Raw genomic sequence first — 18,242 nt, 5'->3', positions numbered from 1 at the left:
GGATATTTAAAAGTTTTCAGTTTTCTTCATGTTATAGTCAACAGGGAAAATCAGATGGCCTTGGAACTAGTTGACTGCGTGGGCCTCTGGTCTGAGGCTCAGGGAGTATGAGACATGTCGGGAAGGGGACGTGTTTCTGCTCTGTGGCTGTTATTAGAAATCTAGCAGCAAAGCAGAGATGAGCCTGGGCTGTAGTGGGACAGGGAACGACGAGCTGGGACGGGCTTCAACAGGTCCATCCAGCAGTAGACATGATTGAGTGCACCTCGATTATACCAATAGGTCAGTATGTCCTGGGTTTCCCTTGTGAGTTTGACAGGAAGGGGGAATGAAATGAGGACAAACATGGGAGTGCATTACACTATACTGATGGGGCAGGTAGAATAGCGATTGATGGCTGGAGGGTGAGCCGACAGGTGCTCCTGTGGGGAGGAGGATTTCCACTGGTGTACCATTCAGACACATGATGGCCTACGGAATTCTGGTGACACCCCCCACCCGTACTACCTTGAGTTCCTTTCTGAAATTCTTTCTTAGGCCATATAACACCCTTACCAAACAGCCTTCTACCTCCTTACCACAAAAAAAGAAAAGTTGGGGGCAGCCAGCCATTCTTGCCTGTCATCCTGGCCCGGTCCCTAGCTCTCACTGGGACTGGCAGTCCCCATCTCCATCTTTTGATCCCAGCCTCACTGGACCTGTGGTGCATGAACTGCTCTGTTCTCACCCTAAAAGGTCAGAGCCTCAGCTCCTGCACTCAGGCAGGGCCCATGTCAGAGTAAATGCAAAAAGGCCGATTGGGAAACTCCTCCGCACAGACTCCTGAGCAACATGCAGGTCCAATCTGATCAAGCTGGTTTTGTGTTTGGGGTGGTGAGGCAGGCAGGACGATGGCCCTCCAAAGATGTCCATGCGCTAATCCCAGGAACCTGTAAATGTGTTAAACGACCAAAGGGAATTAAGAGTGCTGTCAGCTGACTCAAAAACGGAGATTATCCTGGATTATCTGGCTGTGACCAATGCCATCACTAAAAGTTCTTTAAAAGTAGGAGAGGGAGGCAAAGGAAGGTTGCAGGGATGCGATGTGAGGACTCAACCCACCGCTGCTGGCCTTGAAGATGGAAGAAGGGGGCCACACTGGGCAAGGCAAGACAGGAATTATCCCTCTAGAGTCTCCAGAAGGAAATGCAGTCCTGCCAACAGCTTAATTTCAACACAGTGAGAGACCTTGTCAGACTTCTCACCTACAGAACTGTAAGTAATAAATTTGTGTTGTTTTAAGCCACTGTTTACGGTAATTTATCACAGAAACAATAGGAAACTAACACAGGTGGGAAACTTGTAAAAACAAGAATCCTTATTTCTAACCAAGCTGTGCAGGTAAGTTGAGTAGCCAGGTTTGGGAATCCCAGACACACCTATCTTCCTCTTGATCTCGTGCTCCTCACTCTTCCAGCCTTCAACCTTGTCCAGTCCAATTGCTGTGGCCTGACCTTTGGACCGTCTGTGGCCCTGACTTTAGTCCAGCCTCTCGGTGGTCTCTACCATATGCTGGTACACCCACTGTCACTGGCTTGCTCCTCTCAAAGCTGTTGTCCCTACGTTCCCACCACCGCTCCCGGGCGCGGGACTCACCAGCGGTTCCCGTTACTCTACAGCAGGCGACACGCCTGTTCTTAGGGAGTGACGGACGAACACGCCAATCGTTGACGTGTCTGTTAGTTAAGTACAGCCAGTGGGGCATGATGACTAGCGCTCTGCTGACCAAAGAAGCGCTAAAGAAAGTGAACCCATGAGCCTGCAACTGTGGACTCGCGAGCTGTCTGGCCCCCCGCGGTGGGCGGGGGCGGGCACCGCGGGACCACACACGCGTCCACGCAGCTCCGCCCTCGCCGGTAACCCGAACCCAGCACGGCCTTTGGAGGCAGCGTCAGGGGAGAGGACAGGACCCGCGGGGCTCTCAGGCGACCCCCACGGCCCAGCCGCCCCTCCCCGAGAACACGGCCGCTCGGCCGCGCAGCTCCTCCGGACCATCGGAAGCCTACGCTCCAGGACTTCCGGGAGGTGATGGCTCCTCCAACGCCGACTGGTTGTTGCGACGTGTGACCCGCCCACACGTCGTCACGCTCTTCCTTCCGCTGCTGCGCGCTGTCACTACAGAGCCCCAGCATGGCGGAGCCGGAGGTGTTGGGCTTCGAACACATGGGCCTCGACCCCCGGCTCCTGCAGGTACCGCGCGGGCTGAGGAGCCGCCCGGCGTGGCGGGGGCGGCGGTAGGGCAGCGCGCCACCCGATCCCCCTCTCGTCTCTCCTAGGCCGTCACCGACCTGGGCTGGTCGCGGCCGACGCTGATCCAGGAAAAGGCCATCCCGCTGGCCCTGGAGGGGAAGGACCTCCTGGCTCGGGCCCGCACTGGCTCGGGGAAGACGGCCGCTTATGCCATTCCGATGCTGCAGCTGCTGCTCCACAGGAAGGCGGTGGGTCGCGGGGGAAGCCGGGAACCCAAAGGCCGGGAAAGGAAATGTAGGCGTCCGAGTCCTGTTGTGCCCTCTTGGAAAGCCCTGTCGTCGTCCCCTGCGCCACCCCCCACTCCGCCCCCAGCCTTCCCCAAGTACAGGCTTTCTTTTGGTCTCTTACTCGTGAGGGCTGGCCCGAAACAACCTGGTGTTGTTGTGGCAGACGGTGTGGACTGGATTCAGGTTACCGGGGTCCTAGTCCAGGCCCTGCTACCACCATTCTTCGTGTAATCTTGAGTAAGTCTTTCTACCACAAAAAGTGGGCACAGCTCCCTCTCCTACTTATAAGACGCTTGTGAAACTCCAGCGCCCTACCTGGTGCGTTTCAAGTAACTTCATAACCATAAAGTAAGTTGTTGTTTTGTAGGGTCGAGCATTCTGCATTCTGAGGTGGGAGAAATAAGCGAGGGGTCGATCAGACCACAACTGAGTTGTGTTGAAGTCAGGATAGTTGGGTCAGTTCGCCTGGAAGACTTACAGGAAGCATCGATGGCCATGATGACACGAACTGGCTGGCTGAAGTCTTTAATCCGTGCTCTTGCAGACAGGCCCCGTGGTAGAGCAGGCTGTGAGAGGCCTTGTCCTCGTGCCCACCAAGGAACTGGCACGGCAGGCCCAGTCCATGATTCAGCAGCTGGCAGCCTACTGTGCCCGAGACATCCGGGTGGCCAATGTATCAGCTGCTGATGACTCGGCCTCTCAGAGGTGGGTGAAAGCAGCAGCGCTGTAGAGGAATGAAGCTGCACCGACATGTAGGGTTGGGCTTCTGTGCAGCAAGAAAGAGGGCTGGTCTGGGGTGGGGTCCTAGCTGGGCCTTCTCCCCAGTGCTGAGGTGTTGCTCCCTGCAGAGCTGTGCTGATGGAGAAGCCCGATGTAGTGGTGGGGACCCCCTCTCGCATATTAAGCCACTTGCAGCAAGACAGCTTGAAGCTGCGAGACTCCCTGGAGCTGCTGGTGATGGATGAGGCTGATCTTCTCTTTTCCTTTGGCTTTGAGGAAGAGCTCAAGAGTCTTCTCTGGTACGGGGGAGGCATGTGGGGCTGGAATAGACTGAAGGGTCTGGAGCTGGTGGGAGAAGACCAGCCGCCAGTTGGAGGACTTAGGAGTTGGAGTCTGATGGGGCTCTGCTTTGTTTTAGTCACTTGCCCCGGATTTATCAGGCTTTTCTGATGTCGGCTACTTTCAATGAGGATGTACAAACACTCAAGGAGCTGGTACTGCATAACCCGGTAAGTGCCCTGTGGAAGTGTCTGGCGTCACGGCCAGGTGACACTCAAAGGACTTGATTCTCCCTTCTCAAAAGCCTTTGACATTTGGGGGCAGTAGTTGTTACTGGCTCAGTATCCTGGTTCTGAAGCACTAGAAACCAGCAGTCACCCCGCCCCCCCCAAATCTAGAAATCAGATGTCCCCTAGGGCTCCGCCCACATCCCTGAGCAGGGACCCCCCCCCCCAGGGGCAGAAAGGCCATCTTGGGGCCAAAGTTCTCTCCTTACATGACCTCTGCTTTTAGAAAGGCTGTGCTGCCCCTCACTGCACTCGTTTGTCGTGCATTTCCTTTGTTCTGTGCCCTGAATACTTTGTATGCGGTTGTATGTCCTCCATGCCCCACAACAGTCAGGTACTTTGAATTCGTCCACTGGCCGGAGGTGCCCACAGTGCCCTGCACTGACACGGTTGTACGTTGGCACTGTGCGTGGCGAGCCAGTGGCTTGCAGGAGCATTTTTGTCCTCCTTTCTCTCCTGACCACAGCCTTTCCTCCCCCAGGTCACCCTCAAGTTGCAAGAGTCCCAGCTGCCAGGGCCAGAGCAGCTGCAGCAGTTTCAGGTGGTGTGTGCCACTGAGGAAGACAAGTTTCTGTTGCTGTGCGCGCTGCTCAAGTTGTCGCTGGTCCGGGGCAAGTCCCTGATCTTCGTCAATACGCTGGAGCGCAGTTACCGGCTGCGCCTATTCCTGGAGCAGCTTGGCATCCCCACCTGCGTGCTCAACGGAGAGCTCCCTGTGCGCTCCAGGTGGGCCCTGCCGGGCATCGCGGTGACGTTCCTGTTTCTTACGCACTCAGGCCAGTGCTGGGCTTGACCCAAACTCAGTGACTGGCTCACAGCTACGAGATACCTGTTATCACTGCGTCTTCAACTCAGGGGGTTGAGCACAAACATTAAGTGGGGGAAGAGTTTAAGAAGAGGGAACAGTTAGAAAGGGTGATGGCTACAGCAGTGCCGGGGGTGTGGTGGTCCCCAGCGTGCTTTTGGGGCTAACTGTCCCCTCTTGGGCATAGGTGCCACATCATCTCACAGTTCAACCAGGGCTTGTACGACTGTGTCATAGCAACTGATGCCGAAGTCCTGGGGGCCCCGCTCAAAGGCAAGCGTCGGGGGAAAGGACCCAAGGGGGACAGGTGAGTCCTTGTTTCTGTCCTCCAATCCTCCTTGGGGAGACTGAAACCAGAGTGCCTGAGTGGGGGGCCAGGCCTGGCTGCTGGCATAGCCCACGGAGCCCTGCTCGGCTCCTGAGAATGGAGAGGGTGGAGGGCACACAAGCTCTGTGCGCAGCACGAGGGGCAAGGCTGTCGGGGTTGTTGGCACCCTGTCCTTCGAGGGGAGACAGCCCAGCCAGCAGGGGGTGTGCAGCTGTGACTTGGGGCAGGATAGTTCTGAGGGGAAACGGGAGCCCCCAGTCTCTGTCTGCCTGAGGTGGTTCTCAGACCACCCTGTGGGGCGGGGAGTTCCGCCGTTGCCCCAGAGCTGAGGTCAGGGCAAAGGTTTGGCTGCCCCTGGTTCCCCAGCTCCTGGAACAGTTGTGAAGTTGAGACAGTCACCCGTAGCCGAATCCTGTGGCTCTATGAAGGCCCTGCTGGAGACCTTGCTGGTTGGCCAAGCTGGAGAACAGCTCGGGAGAGCAGGGCTGAGTGTTGGGGGTTCCCACAGGGCCTCCGATCCCGAGGCAGGCGTGGCCCGGGGCATCGACTTCCACCACGTGTGTGCCGTACTCAACTTCGACCTGCCCCCCACCCCCGAGGCCTACATCCATCGAGCTGGCAGGTAGGAATGCTGGGGTGTGGTGGGCTGGGGGCCTGGACTGGGCCAGAGACGTGGGCTGAGCTGGCTCTCCTTGCAGGACGGCACGTGCCAACAACCCAGGCACAGTCCTGACCTTCGTGCTGCCCACAGAGCAGCCCCACCTGGGCAGGATCGAGGAGCTACTTGGTGGAGGTAAGAGCCAGGGCCAGGCTCCGCCCATGACGCCTTCGACCCAGGGATGGTGATGGCAGCAAGGGCACTAGTGTCCCCAGCAGCCACCCCCCACTCGGTCCTGCTTGGGCCATGTTACTCACTCCCTCCTTGTCCACTTGCTGGCAAGCACCGCCCCCTTCACAGAGGAGCAATCCCAGGTCCAGAGCCATCAGGTGACTACCCAGAGGCACCGTTACAGCCTGCCTCCAGGGGCAGATGGGCCAAAGGAGGGGCAGGGGTTTGGGGAGACGGGGAAGGGGTTGCACAGGGGCTCTGCACTGGCGCCTGTAGGAGGCCACGCTATGGCAGGCCAGCCAGGTGGTACCCCAGGCTGTGGGATGAGCACAGTGCAGGGTGGGCTGGGCTGTCCCCCCCCAGGAGGGCCCAGGTATGCTCCTTGTGGGCGTCACTCCTGCCTTAGGTGGGGGCTGGGGACGGATGATCCTCACCGCGTGCCCTCGAGCCCCTGGGCTGCACTCATCTGTGCCTGGTTTCCTTGCCTGAAATGGGAAATGCCGGTGCCTCCCTGTGAGTTTTCCGGGATGTCGAGTGGCCCAGTGTGCTGCTGTGACAGTGCTCAGGATGGGATCTGACTGCGAGGCGCTCCTCACCGCCCCGCGGCTGTCAGCATGGCTGCCCTTGTGGCCAGAGCGGCCTTGGCGGTGGGCATTGGGGGGCGGGAAGGTATGTCGGGCACCCGGGATGTGGAGACAGTGGGCCGCCCCGGGCACGGCACCCTGGAGCTCCTGTCGTGTGTTTCTGGGTTTCTGGCTGAGACCTGGGTTTCTGGCTGCACGTGCGCTTGGCAGGGATGGAGCAGGCAGGGTCCCTGGCTGCCTCCCCCCAGGGAGGAGTGTGGGGGCCTCACTGCTGCCTTCTGCACAGAGACCGGGGCCCCCGCCCTGCTTCCCTACCAGTTCCGCATGGAGGAGATTGAAGGCTTTCGCTACCGCTGCAGGGTGAGTGGGAGCAGGGGGCGAGCCATGGGGTTCCTGTAGCCCCCGGCCCAGCGTCCTGACCCTTAGTGTCACCCCAGGATGCCATGCGCTCGGTGACTAAGCAAGCCATTCGAGAGGCGAGGCTGAAGGAGATCAAGGAGGAACTCCTGCGCTCGGAGAAGCTCAAGGTGAGGCCGGGAGGCGGCACAGCAGGTGGGGCAGGCGGAACAGCTGCCGTGTGCTAGGACGCCAAGTGTCCGTCAGAGTGACAGCGTCTGTGAATGGGCACAGTCACGTGTTCCTCACAGCATCCTGATTGTAGAGGGGGCACCTGAGCGTCCATGGCCGGGATTGCTGAGCAACGCAGGGAAGGGGCAGCCTAGGACAGCGCCGGGGACGGGCAGTGCCGAGGGATGGTCCGCTGTGCCCCGTGCACCTCATGGACAGGGAGGGAACAGTCTAGGATGGTGCCGAGTGACGCGAGCAGCTGCCTCTGGGAGCGGATGGGGTGACTGCCACAACAGCGATGGGACGTCTCAGCCATTTAAATTCTGGGACACGGGGCTACCTGTGGTCGAAAGCCCTGGGAGGTTACAGGGACAGCCACCCTCAGCGCTGTCACTTCCGGCAGACGTACTTTGAAGACAACCCCAAGGACCTGCAGCTGCTGCGGCACGACCTGCCCTTGCATCCTGCTGTGGTGAAGCCGCACCTGGGCCACGTGCCCGACTACCTGGGTGAGTGGGCACGAGGAGGGAGCTCCGTGTGTCACAGGAACAAGCCGTTTGCTGACAGTGTGGCCGGGAGTCGGGGCGTCAGAGTGGCCAGCGCTGCTCGGAGGCCCCGGGACCCTCGGCACACTCAGGGGCAGGTGGCAGTGAGCAACGAGGCCAAGGGCGGGGCATGGGCTGGGGGTAACTGGGCCTGACACGTGGAGATGTGTGGGAGAGGCCACCACTAACCAATGTGAAGACCAAAGAGGAGTGACTTAGACAGCAGACGTCCCCATAATCCCACCCTGGGAAGGCAACTCTGTGTGACAAATAGCTCTGTGGCCACAGGCATCTTAACGTAGCCCTGGAGGCCTGGCCCTGGGTCAGGAAGGGATGGGGGCCAGCTGGGGCGCCTGGAGGACGAGCAGGTGGGGAGGGAGGGGCTGCTGAGCCACCTGTGTCGCCTGCAGTTCCTCCTGCTCTTCGAGGCCTCGTCCGCCCTCATAGGAAGCGGAAGAAGCTGTGCCCCTCTAAGAAGGCCAAGGTATGTCCCCCGGGCCTGGTTCCCTTGTCTCCAGGGTGTGCACACACATTGCCCTTGCAAGGGAGCACAGCCCCCACAACTGGCCCCAGACTTCTGTGTCAGGTCAAGGTCGCGGGGCTGGGACTGTAGGCCACCTACACCTTGGAGCGCGGGAGGACCTGCTTTTCTGTCCCTATTGCTTGCGGGCTGTGCGAGGAGGAAGCTGGGGCCTGGAGGGCTGCCTTCTGCGGCGAGCACAGCAGTTTCTGCCCTCGGCTCCTGGGCTGCAGGCCAGGTGGCAACAGCCCGCACTTAGAGTCGGTGTCGGCTTAGGCAGCTTACCTGCGACCTTGCCCCACAGAAGGTGAAGGCCCACAACCCACTGCGCAGCTTCCGGCACAGAGGAGAAAAGCACAGATCAGCGGCAGCGCCCTCCTGAAGTGGTCCAGGCAACTGCGGCTGAGCAGAGCAGGGAGTGGGCCCCCGCCCCCCTGGACTGACGGGTTTTGGGGCCGGCTGGCTGTTTGTGCCTTAAGGACAATAAAGATTCTAGCTGTCCCATGTGCCTCCTGCGGAGGGGGGCAGCGCATCCCCAGAAACCCCTTCCAGGGGCCAGGCCTGGCTGCCTGCACACAGTGCCCCCTTGACCAGCAGAGGTCAGCCGTGTGGCAGTGTAGCTCGGGGGACACCCACCCCCATCCAGGTCTCTTGCCAGCCCACAGCCACCCCTGTGGCCTTCCTGTCTGGTGTCATGCCGACCAACCCCCGTCCCCTGACGCTCAGAAACAAGGTCCACCCACCCCCTCCATGCCATAGATGGTAGAGTCAGCCTGCTGTCCCCTGAGCTCCCCGCACTGCCCTGTTCCCATCAGCCCTTGCATGAGTCTGAGGTGGAGGGACTTCATGTGTTGCACATGCGTTTTGTTCCTGCACTCCACGCCCATGCGTCCCCCACAGGACTCCCTCCCAGACGCAGGCCGGGTCTCCCAGCTTCTCGCTGTCCCGGGCAGGTGTCCTTGAGCTTCACGGGGACAGAGGCTAAGACCCCCGGTGAGCGTTGGGCTGCCACGTTTCCTGCTCCTGTTATGTTCTGAAGACTTTAAGTGTCCAGGCCATGTGTGACGGGGTTGCTGGTCTGGTGAGATCCACGCGGTGTGGCACAGCAACCAGTGACACGCACCTAGGATTCCCGCGTCCACCAAGAGCAGCGGGTTACTGCAACTGAACGAGGTGGCAGCTTTACAGCATCTGACAGGTCCTCTTGGAAGTCACCCTACAGCGTGGGAGGGGCCGCACTTATACCTTTCCCCTCTTTGAGGTAGGCAAGCCGATGCCTGACACAGGTTGGTAATTCCTTGTCCCTCTGGCTCTGTCACCACCAGGACCTCCTTGCCCAGGAGCCTGCTCAGGTGCAGGAGATTGGGCACTTGGGGCTTTCCCTGCGATGGCCCTTCTCGAGGGGGACTCTGCTGTGTCCCCTCCTGGAGCTGGGCTGAGGACTAGTAGCCCTGGGCTGACACGTGTGCTGAGCGTCACACACACGTCCTCGCGTGGGAGCGCAGGCTCAGGAGCTCCTTGGCGTGTGAGGACAGCTGCAGACAGGTCTGCTCTGGCCTGGCTGTCCACCCCAAAGGAGGGGTGGTCGGTGCTGCTGGCTCTCCCCACCATGAGGCAGGTGCCATCCTAGGCCCTTGGGAGCTGGGCTGTTCCTGTGTCCCTTCCCTGAGCTAGAACGGCCCAGGGCTGTGGAGAAAGTGTCTCTGTGCCCTGCACCTGCAGGGGGAATGTGTCCAGGGGCCCAGAGATCTCAGGCTCCACATAGCCCCGTTAATATCCGGGGAAACAGGCCCTCAGGTTGGACATGTCTATCCGATGGTGAAACCTCTGCCGTTCACAAGCACGTTCAGACCACAGCTGGACAGGCCCAGGGATCTGGTGCGCACATGATGGGTCCCGGGGGCCTAGAAGTGGAGGGGCGGGGCTGCCTGCTGTGACAAAGCTGACTGTACAGGGAAGTCATGGGCTGACGGCAGGGAGGCCAGTGCAGTGCAGGGACCATCTCTGCCCCTGGTTGGCAGTCACACCCACTCAGGCCTCAATGGGTGCCGTGTGCCAGGCTCTAGAGGACATGGGTGGGCACAGCCCTTGCAAGGAGCTCCAGGAGATCGAGAAGCAGGCCTTGAATGCGCCGACCTCCCAGAGTCCACGGAGCATCCACCTGTCCCACAGCCTGTAGCGGCCTGCCAGGTGCAGGCACTGGGCTGGAGCCAAAGGCAACATGGGCAGTGCTCGAGTCAGGAGTCTGGAGAAGCTGGCCGCCCAAGCAAGTGAAGGGAAGGACGGGTGGGAATAGCAGCCCTGACTGAACAGCGTGTGCAAGTGCTGTGGGGGGAGGGAGCCCACACCTGAGGATGGAAAAAATCAAAGCTATCGTCACCAAAGTCAGCAAATGCTGACCAACTGATTGACTTCTTGAAAATACAGTACTTGGTAAAAGCTACCAATAGGGAGTGCCTTGCTCAGGTGGCTGTGTAGATGTGATAACAGCCAGGAAAACAGTGTCTCTAGAAACCTCTGGACCCAGTGCGTGAGCCCATACAAGCGTGTCTCCCATTCCAGCTATTCCCCCCCCCCCCGCCCCGTCCCGCTCAGCAGTGACTCAGCTTTCATAGAATTGGTCGTTCTTGGGACTTTGGTCCCCAGGAGTATGTCCCCGGGAGAAAATGGCGATCAGCTCAAAATGGTGCAGGAAGGTGCCCTTGCCAAACACCATCCTCTTTTCCCCAGAAATAAGGATTCAGACACCCTGTCCCACGGCAGGGGCTGCAGTCGCTTGTCCTGCGTCAATCACAGCCATTTTTACCTGGAAAAGGAAGAAGTCATTGACCAGGAAGGGCAGGTGTCCTGGCCCAGCTTCCGTCCTGTTGTGCTGGTGCCATGCTGGGCAGACTCCCTCCTCCCAGGACATCATCAGAGCTCGGTGTCTGCTCACTCACGAGTCCACCCACAAGCCTACTGGGAAGCAGTGAGAGTGTGGCCACAGCTGAGCTGGAGAGCGGGCACACTGGGGGACTTCCATCGTGCTCCAAGAGCAGCCTTTGTGACACCTGAGACATGCTGCCCAGCTTCAAGGGAGGGGCCTTGCGCTTGGCCTCCTCCGGGATCTCCGTAAATGGGATAAAGTGCCCCCTCCTGTGTGGGGGACACCCCTGCACCCAGCTCTACACACGGGCCCCTAACACTAGTGCACTTCCCAAGATGAGGTCTCAGCCAGCAGGGGCCAGGGCTTGAGAGTCTGCATTCCTAGCAGCCTTCTCCCCAGGGAGGCCGATGCTGCTGCACCCCAGACCACCCTCTGAGAGGCGAGCTTTAATATACACGCACCCATACCATTTTACAGATTGGGAAATGTTCAGAGAAAGCAAGTTGCCAGCCCCATGCCACTCAGCTCAGTGGCAGAGTGAGAGGGCGCTCAGGTCTGTGGGCCCCTATCGGGAACCCAAGGTGAGAACTGGGTCCAGCCCTGTCCCATCCTCCTCAGCCTCAGCTTCATCCCTAAGGTGGATGATGAGGGGTGTAACCTTTTAGCATAAGTACGTCCCAGTCAGTATTTGTGATACATTAAAAAATGATTCGTTTATCTGAAACTCAAATCTATCAGGTACCCTGCGTATTTCCTAAATTTCTAGAGCTTTTCTTGCCCAAGCACTGTCTCCTCCAGGAAACCTTCCTGATCCCTAGTCTGGCTGGGCGCCCTTTTCTGTGAGTAAATTTGGGGTTAATTTTGGTCTATTTCAGCTCTTAGCACAATAGTACCTGCCCATCTCCCACTCCCAACCAGGTGGTGTGCTGCTTGCACACAGCTTGTGGGAGCCAAGTTGGAGAGGGGCTGGCAAGAAGAAGCCCACCCTCCAAATAGGGCTCTGCTCTGGTGGCTGATTGCTGCTTCTGACCCAGAGGTGCAGACAAAGGGGGGAAGCTATTGTTGCCCCCTGCCTATCGTTGCAAGACCCTCTTCCTTTGGCTTAAGTGACTTCCAGGGAATTTAAAGGACCAGATATCTTTTATTTCCTCCATTTTTCCCCTTTCAGGAGCCAGACATTAAAAACTAGGATGTTCAAAAACATCTGCATATACAGGGAAAATTACAAAGTGACTACACGTGCCCAGGGAATGGTTCAGAAAAAGAGTTGAGAAGATCTTAAGTTTATACCTTAGGCTGATCCTTGGCACAGAGAGCCTAAGACAATTAAAAATAAGTTAATAAAAAATAAAAACAATAACAAAAACCAACAAACCCTGGGGAATGGAAGAATCTGATTCCCAGATTTATGTTATTATTAGATTCAAATGTCCAGTTTTCAACAACAACAACAAAAAATCACAAGGCATATAAAAAAATGGGAAATTGTGGCCCACTCAAAGGAAAAATCAATAGAAACTGTCTGAAAAAGATATACTAGGCAGGAACCATCTTAAAGATGCTCAAAGAACTAAAGGAAGATGTGGAAAAGGTCAAGAAAATATGTGAGCAAAATGGAAATATCAATAAAAGACAGGAAACATAAAAAGAAACCAAAAAAATTCTAGAGCTGGAAAGTACAATAACTGAAATGAAAAGTTCACTAGAGGGATTCAAAAGCAGATTTATCAGGTACAAGAAAGAATCAGTGAACTTGAACATAGGACAATGGGAATTATTGAGTTGGAGGAAGAGAAAGAAAAACATTAGAAAGAAAATGGAACCTGCGGGACCTGTGGGACACTATCAAGCAGACCAACGTATGCATCGTGGGAGTCCCAGAAGGAGAGGAGAGAGAAAGGGGGCAAAGAGAATATTTGAAAAAGTAATGGCTGAAAACTCCCCAAATTTGATGAATGACATGAATACAAACATCCAAGAAACTCAATGAATTCCAAGTAAGATCAACTCAAAGAAATACATTATAACCAAGATACATTATAATCAAATTTACAAAAGCCAGAGAGAATCTTGAAAGCAGCAAAAGAGAAGCAAATTGTCACATACAAGGGATCCTCAAAAAGATTATGAACAAATTTCTCATAGAGATCAGAAACTTTGGAGACCAGAATACAGTGGGCTGAAATATTTAAAGTGCTTATATTTTCAAAAACCTATCAACAAGAATCTTATATCTGGCAAAACTGTCCTTCGAAAGTGAGGGAGAAATTAAGACATTCCCAGATAAACAAAAAACGAGGGAGTTTGTAACCACTAGATCTGCCCTGCAAGAGATGCCCAAGGGAGTCCTGGAGGGTGACATGAGGACACGAGATAGCTCAAAGTCAATTGGAGAAATAAAGATCTCAGTAAAAATAAACATATGGGCAATTATAAAAGCTGTATGACAACAGTGGTTTGTAACTGCACTTTTTGTTTTCTATATGATTTAAGGAACTATTAAATTTAAATGAAAATTAGTCTAAAAGCTAGTATTAATGGTATTTTGGTTCATAACTCTAAATGTTTTCTACATAATTTAGGAGACTAATGCATTTGAAATAATTATGTTTTGGTGCATAATATGTAATTTAATATATAAAGTGTAATTTTGAGACAGCAATAACTGAAAAGGGTGGATACAGCTGTAAAGGAGCAGTTTTTGTATGCTATTGAAGTTAAGCTGCTATAAATTCAAATTCGAGTGTTGTAACTTTAGCATGTTAAATATAATGTCTATGGTAACCGCACACACAAAAATAATAGCTATAGAATACACATTAAAGGGAATGAGAAGGGAATGTAAGTTGCCCTAATAAAAAATCAACTAAATACAAAAAAAAAAAAAAGACAGTAATATAGGAAATGAGAAACAAAAAAGCTGTAAAGCATATAGGAAACAAGTAATTAGCAGTAGTTAAATTTAAATATAGTAATCTCTCCAATCAAAAGTCAGAGTTTGGCAGAAGGGATTAAAAAACATGATCCAACTATATGATGTCTATAAGAAACCCACTTGAGATCCAAAGATACCCACAAGTTGAAAATGAAAAATAGGAAAACATATTCTATGCAAACATAACCAAAAGAGTGGAGGGGTGGCTACTAATATCAGACAAAATAGACTTTAAATCCAAATGTTTACAAGAGATGAAGGACATTATATATTAATGAAAGGTTCAGTACAGGAAAAATGAGTATGTATAAACATCTATGCACCTAATGACAACCATCAAAATCTATGAAGCAAAAAGGGACAGAACTGAAGGAAGAAATAAACAGTTTTACAGTAATAGGCGAGTTCAGTACCCCACTCCCAATAATGGATGGAACAACCAGACATAAATAAGGAAATAGAGGACTTGAGCAACACAATAAATGCCTAGATCTAGCAGATATATGCAGAACACTACATCCAACAACAACAGCACATTCTTCTCAAATACACATGGAACGTTCTCCCTGATAAGCCAAGTGTTAGGCCACAAATTAAGTCTCAACATTTAAAAAGCTATGATATATATTCTCTGACCTCAACTCAATAAAGTTAGAAATCACTAACAAGGAAAACTGGAAAATTCACAGACTTGTGGAAATTATACACACCACACGCTTAACACAACCAATGAATCAAAGAGCAAATCACAGTGAAATTAGAAAATACTTAGGAATGAAAATGAAAACACAACATACCAAAACTTAAGGGAGGCAGCAAAAAGGGGTTCTTAGGGGGAAATTTACAGCTATAAATGCTAACATTAAACAACAAGAAAGATCTCAAATCAACAATGTAACTTTACAGCATAAGAAACTAGAAAAAGGACAACAAACTAAACCCAAAGCTAGTAGGAGGAAGGAAGTAACAAAGATTAGCACAGGATAAATGACATAGAGAATAGAAAAATAATATAGAAAATCAGTGAAACTAAAAAGTTGGTTCTTTGAAAAGATCAACAAAATCAACAAACCTTGAGCTAGGCTGACTAAGAAAGAGAGAGAAGACTTCAATTACTAAATCAGAGATGAAAGTGGGCACATTACTACTGATTCTACAGAAATAAAGTATTAGAAGAGAGAACTATGAGCAGTTGTACACCAACAAATTGGATAACCAAGATGAAATACACAAATTCCTAGAAACACAAAAGCTACCAAAGCTAAATCATGACGAAATAGACAATCTGAGTAGATCTATTGACCTATAAGGAGGCTGAATTGGTGGTAATAATAATAATAATAATAATAATAATAATAATAATAATAATAACAACCTTCCAACAGAGAGAAGTTCTGGCCCTGATAGCTTCACTGCTGAAGTCTGCAAAACATTGAAAGAAGAATTAACACCAATACTCCTCAAACTCTTCCAAAAAATTGAAGAGGAAGGAACACTTCCTAACTCATTCTATGAGGCCAGCATTGTCCTGATACCAAAGCCAGAAAGATACAAGATAAAACTATAGAACAGTATCTCTTGTGAACATTGATGCAAAGATTCTCAACAAAATACTAGCAAACAGAATTCAGCAGCATATTAAAAAGTCTATACACTGTGACTAAATGAGATTTATTCTTAGGATGCAAAGATGTTTCAACATGTCAAAATAAATCAATGTAATTTGTCACATCAACAAAGTGAAGGAAAAACCCACTTGATCATCTCAATTGATGCAGGAAAAGCATTTGACAAAATCCAACATGCTTTCATAATAAAAACTTAAAAACTAGGAATGGAAGGAATACCTCAACATAATATCATATGAAAAACTTGCAGAAAAAATACTCAGTGGTGGAAGACTAAAAGCTTTTCCTCTAAAAACAGGAACAAGGCAAGGATGCCCACTCTCACTACTGTTATTCAACATAGTACTAGAAGTTCTAGCCAGAGCAGTTAGGCAAGAAAAAGTAATAAAAGTCATCCTTGTTGGAAAGGAAGAAGTAAAATCATCTCAGTAGATGACATGGTCATATTTATGAGGTGTGATCAAAATATACACTGAATGTTTAAATTTAAAAATAAAGTATTATAGTAAAAGACACATTGCCATTAATCCCCCACAGCGTACCCCCCTTGCTTCGAACATACTTATCCCGTCCTTCTTGCCACGTTCCGAAGCCCATTCTGGAAGTCCTCTTTCGTGAGTGTCTTTTGTCGTGCTCTCATGGCTGCCTCAATGTCCTGAATCATTTTGACTTTGGGAAAGAGCCAGAAGTTGCATGGTTCCAGATTTGGTGAATAAGGTGGACACACTGTAATGTTTTTATTTGACAGAAATTGCCATATACCAGAAGTGATGTGTGACACAGAGCATTGTCATGATGGAGAATGAAACTGTTTGCCCATTTCATGTTAATGCATTGTTTGTGATCCATGATTTATGGCACACTTTAAAACACACCTCAAACCGTAGCTCACACCTGACTGACTGCATCAAACTAGTTGAAACTTGTCACACACTGTTAACTAAGGTTCAATGGGCCACTTCCTGTATCGAAGCTCCCTGCCTTTCCATTGGATGACACTCAGCAGCAGCATTCCGTGTGTGTGTGTGTGTGTGTGTGTGTGTGTGTGTATTGGGGATGCCAAAAAATGTCTACACATTTTAAGAGATGTTATCTATGCTCAAGCAGTAGTTCACCATAATCAGAAGTGTCTGGACGCTGATGGGAAGCACTCTGAGCACCTCCTGTAATTGCAGAAGACAAACGTAACTTGTATTCATCTTTTGTTATTGGTATATATTGAGTATTACAATTTTAATACAGATTTCCTTTCTTAAAATGTGTATACTTTTTTGGAGATATCTATATCTATATCATGTCTATATATCTGTTAGAACTAATAAATTTAGCAAAGTTGCAGGATACAAAGTCAACACAAAATCTGCATTTCTATACAAGAACAATGAACAGTCTGAAAAGGAAATTAAATCAATTCCATCTACAATAGCATTTAAAAAATAGAATAATTATGAATTAAATTCACTGTGGAGGTGAAATTCTTGTACACTGAAAACTACAAAAAATTGCTGAAAGAAATTGAAGGAGACAAATAAGTGGAATGACATCCAATGTTCATGGGTTGAAAGACTTAATATTGTTAAGATGTCAAAGCTCCCAAAGTGATCTACAGATTCAGTGCAATCCCTATGAAAATCTCAATGACGTTTTTTTGCAGAAATTGAAAAATCCATCCTAAAATTCATATTGGAATCTGAAGGGACAATGAATAGCCAAAATAATCTTGACAAAGTTAGAGGATTCACGTTTTCTGATTTCAAAACTTACCACAAAGCTTGGTAATTAAAACACTGTGGTATTGGCATAAAGACAGACATATACACAGACCAATGGAATAGAGAACCCAGAAATAAACCCTCACATATATAGCAAATAATTTCTGACAAGGGGACGAAGACTATTTTGTGGGGAAAGGGTAGTCTTTTCAACAAATGCTAGGAAAACTGGATATCTACATGCAAAAGAATGAAGTTGGACCCTGACTAATACTAGATACAAAAATTAACTCAAAGTGGATCAATGACCTAAACTTAAGAGCTAAAACTATAAAACTTGTAGAAGAAAACATAGGACAAAGCTTTATCACATTGGATTTGGTACAGATTCATTGGATATGACACCAAAGGCACAGTTAGCAAAAGGAAAAATTTGATGTGAAAAATTAATTTTGTGCATCAAAAGTCACTATCAACACAGTAAAAAGGCAACCACAGAATGGGAGAAAATATTTCATGTATCTGGTAAAGAATTAGTACCCAGCATATAGAGAGAACTCCTAACAATCAACAGAACAAACAAACAAACAAGCAAGCCTGATTTAAAAATGGGCAAAGGTCTTTGTGGGGACAGAGCCCCAAGAAGCATTTTCCAAGCTCTCGGCCTCACATAGAAAGGTGCTGGCTCAGGTAGTAAATGGCCATCACCTGTGATCAAATGGCCATCAGCTGTGGCTAGTTGGCCGTCAGCTGTAACCAGTGAGCCATTGGCCACTAATATAACTGCTGTGGCTACGCTAGCAGTAAAAGGGGGGCTAGAAAGAAGATGGTGGCTGAGCTGGCAAGCGCGGATTGCAGTTAGGATGGTGGGTTGCGGACAGTGTGGATCCAGCCGCCAGCGAGAATATAGTAGTATGACTGCCCTACCTATGGCTCCGTGGGTGTTCCTTTTTGGCCTAGCCATATCGTGCGTTCTTATGTGGGGAGCGGGAGCAGAGACCCCGCAGGCTGCCCTGCATGACAGTCTTGATTAGACATTTCTCCAAAGAAGACAAATGGATGTCTAAGAAACACATAAAAAGGTGCTCAGCATCACTAATCACCAGGGAAATGCAAATCAA

At 51.0% G+C, this 18,242-nt stretch overlaps 1 protein-coding gene across 2 annotated transcripts; it reads left to right on the top strand.

The window, feature by feature from the left end:
* The first annotated feature begins 2,020 nt into the window (after nucleotides 1-2,020).
* DDX56 (DEAD-box helicase 56) lies at nucleotides 2,021-11,094 on the top strand. 2 transcript variants are annotated; one of them, XR_004421132.1, is made up of 15 exons: nucleotides 2,021-2,229; nucleotides 2,316-2,477; nucleotides 3,061-3,221; nucleotides 3,365-3,535; nucleotides 3,655-3,745; nucleotides 4,284-4,528; nucleotides 4,795-4,914; nucleotides 5,444-5,557; nucleotides 5,634-5,728; nucleotides 6,635-6,708; nucleotides 6,786-6,875; nucleotides 7,319-7,424; nucleotides 7,871-7,944; nucleotides 8,257-9,241; nucleotides 10,711-11,094. XR_004421132.1 is itself a non-coding variant. In XM_033088069.1 (14 exons), exons 1-14 carry the CDS (start codon nucleotides 2,170-2,172, stop codon nucleotides 8,360-8,362), a joined length of 1,641 nt encoding a protein of 546 aa, XP_032943960.1. In that variant the 5' UTR covers nucleotides 2,080-2,169; the 3' UTR covers nucleotides 8,363-8,481. The 2 variants fall into 2 exon arrangements, 1 of the variants encoding a protein (XP_032943960.1); XM_033088069.1 differs by lacking the exon at nucleotides 10,711-11,094 and having other exon boundaries at nucleotides 2,080-2,229; nucleotides 8,285-8,481.
* The last annotated feature ends 7,148 nt before the right edge of the window (nucleotides 11,095-18,242 follow it).

The sequence above is a fragment of the Rhinolophus ferrumequinum genome, chromosome 20 (genome assembly GCF_004115265.2).
Source record: "Rhinolophus ferrumequinum isolate MPI-CBG mRhiFer1 chromosome 20, mRhiFer1_v1.p, whole genome shotgun sequence".
Lineage (NCBI taxonomy): Eukaryota > Metazoa > Chordata > Mammalia > Chiroptera > Rhinolophidae > Rhinolophus > Rhinolophus ferrumequinum.
The sequence above is the reverse complement of the archived record's forward strand: the minus strand, read 5'-3'. Positions and strand labels throughout refer to the sequence as shown.

What these genes read in the sequence shown, in the direction of transcription:
- DDX56 (XM_033088069.1), top strand. Translation starts at nt 2,170, where the DNA reads ATGGCGGAGCCGGAGGTGTTGGGCTTCGAACACATGGGCCTCGACCCC. An exon ending in GATGACTCGGCCTCTCAGAG is followed by an intron (nt 3,222 to 3,364) that starts GTGGGTGAAAGC and finishes TGCTCCCTGCAG; the next exon opens with AGCTGTGCTGATGGAGAAGC. An exon ending in AAAGGACCCAAGGGGGACAG is followed by an intron (nt 4,915 to 5,443) that starts GTGAGTCCTTGT and finishes GGGTTCCCACAG; the next exon opens with GGCCTCCGATCCCGAGGCAG.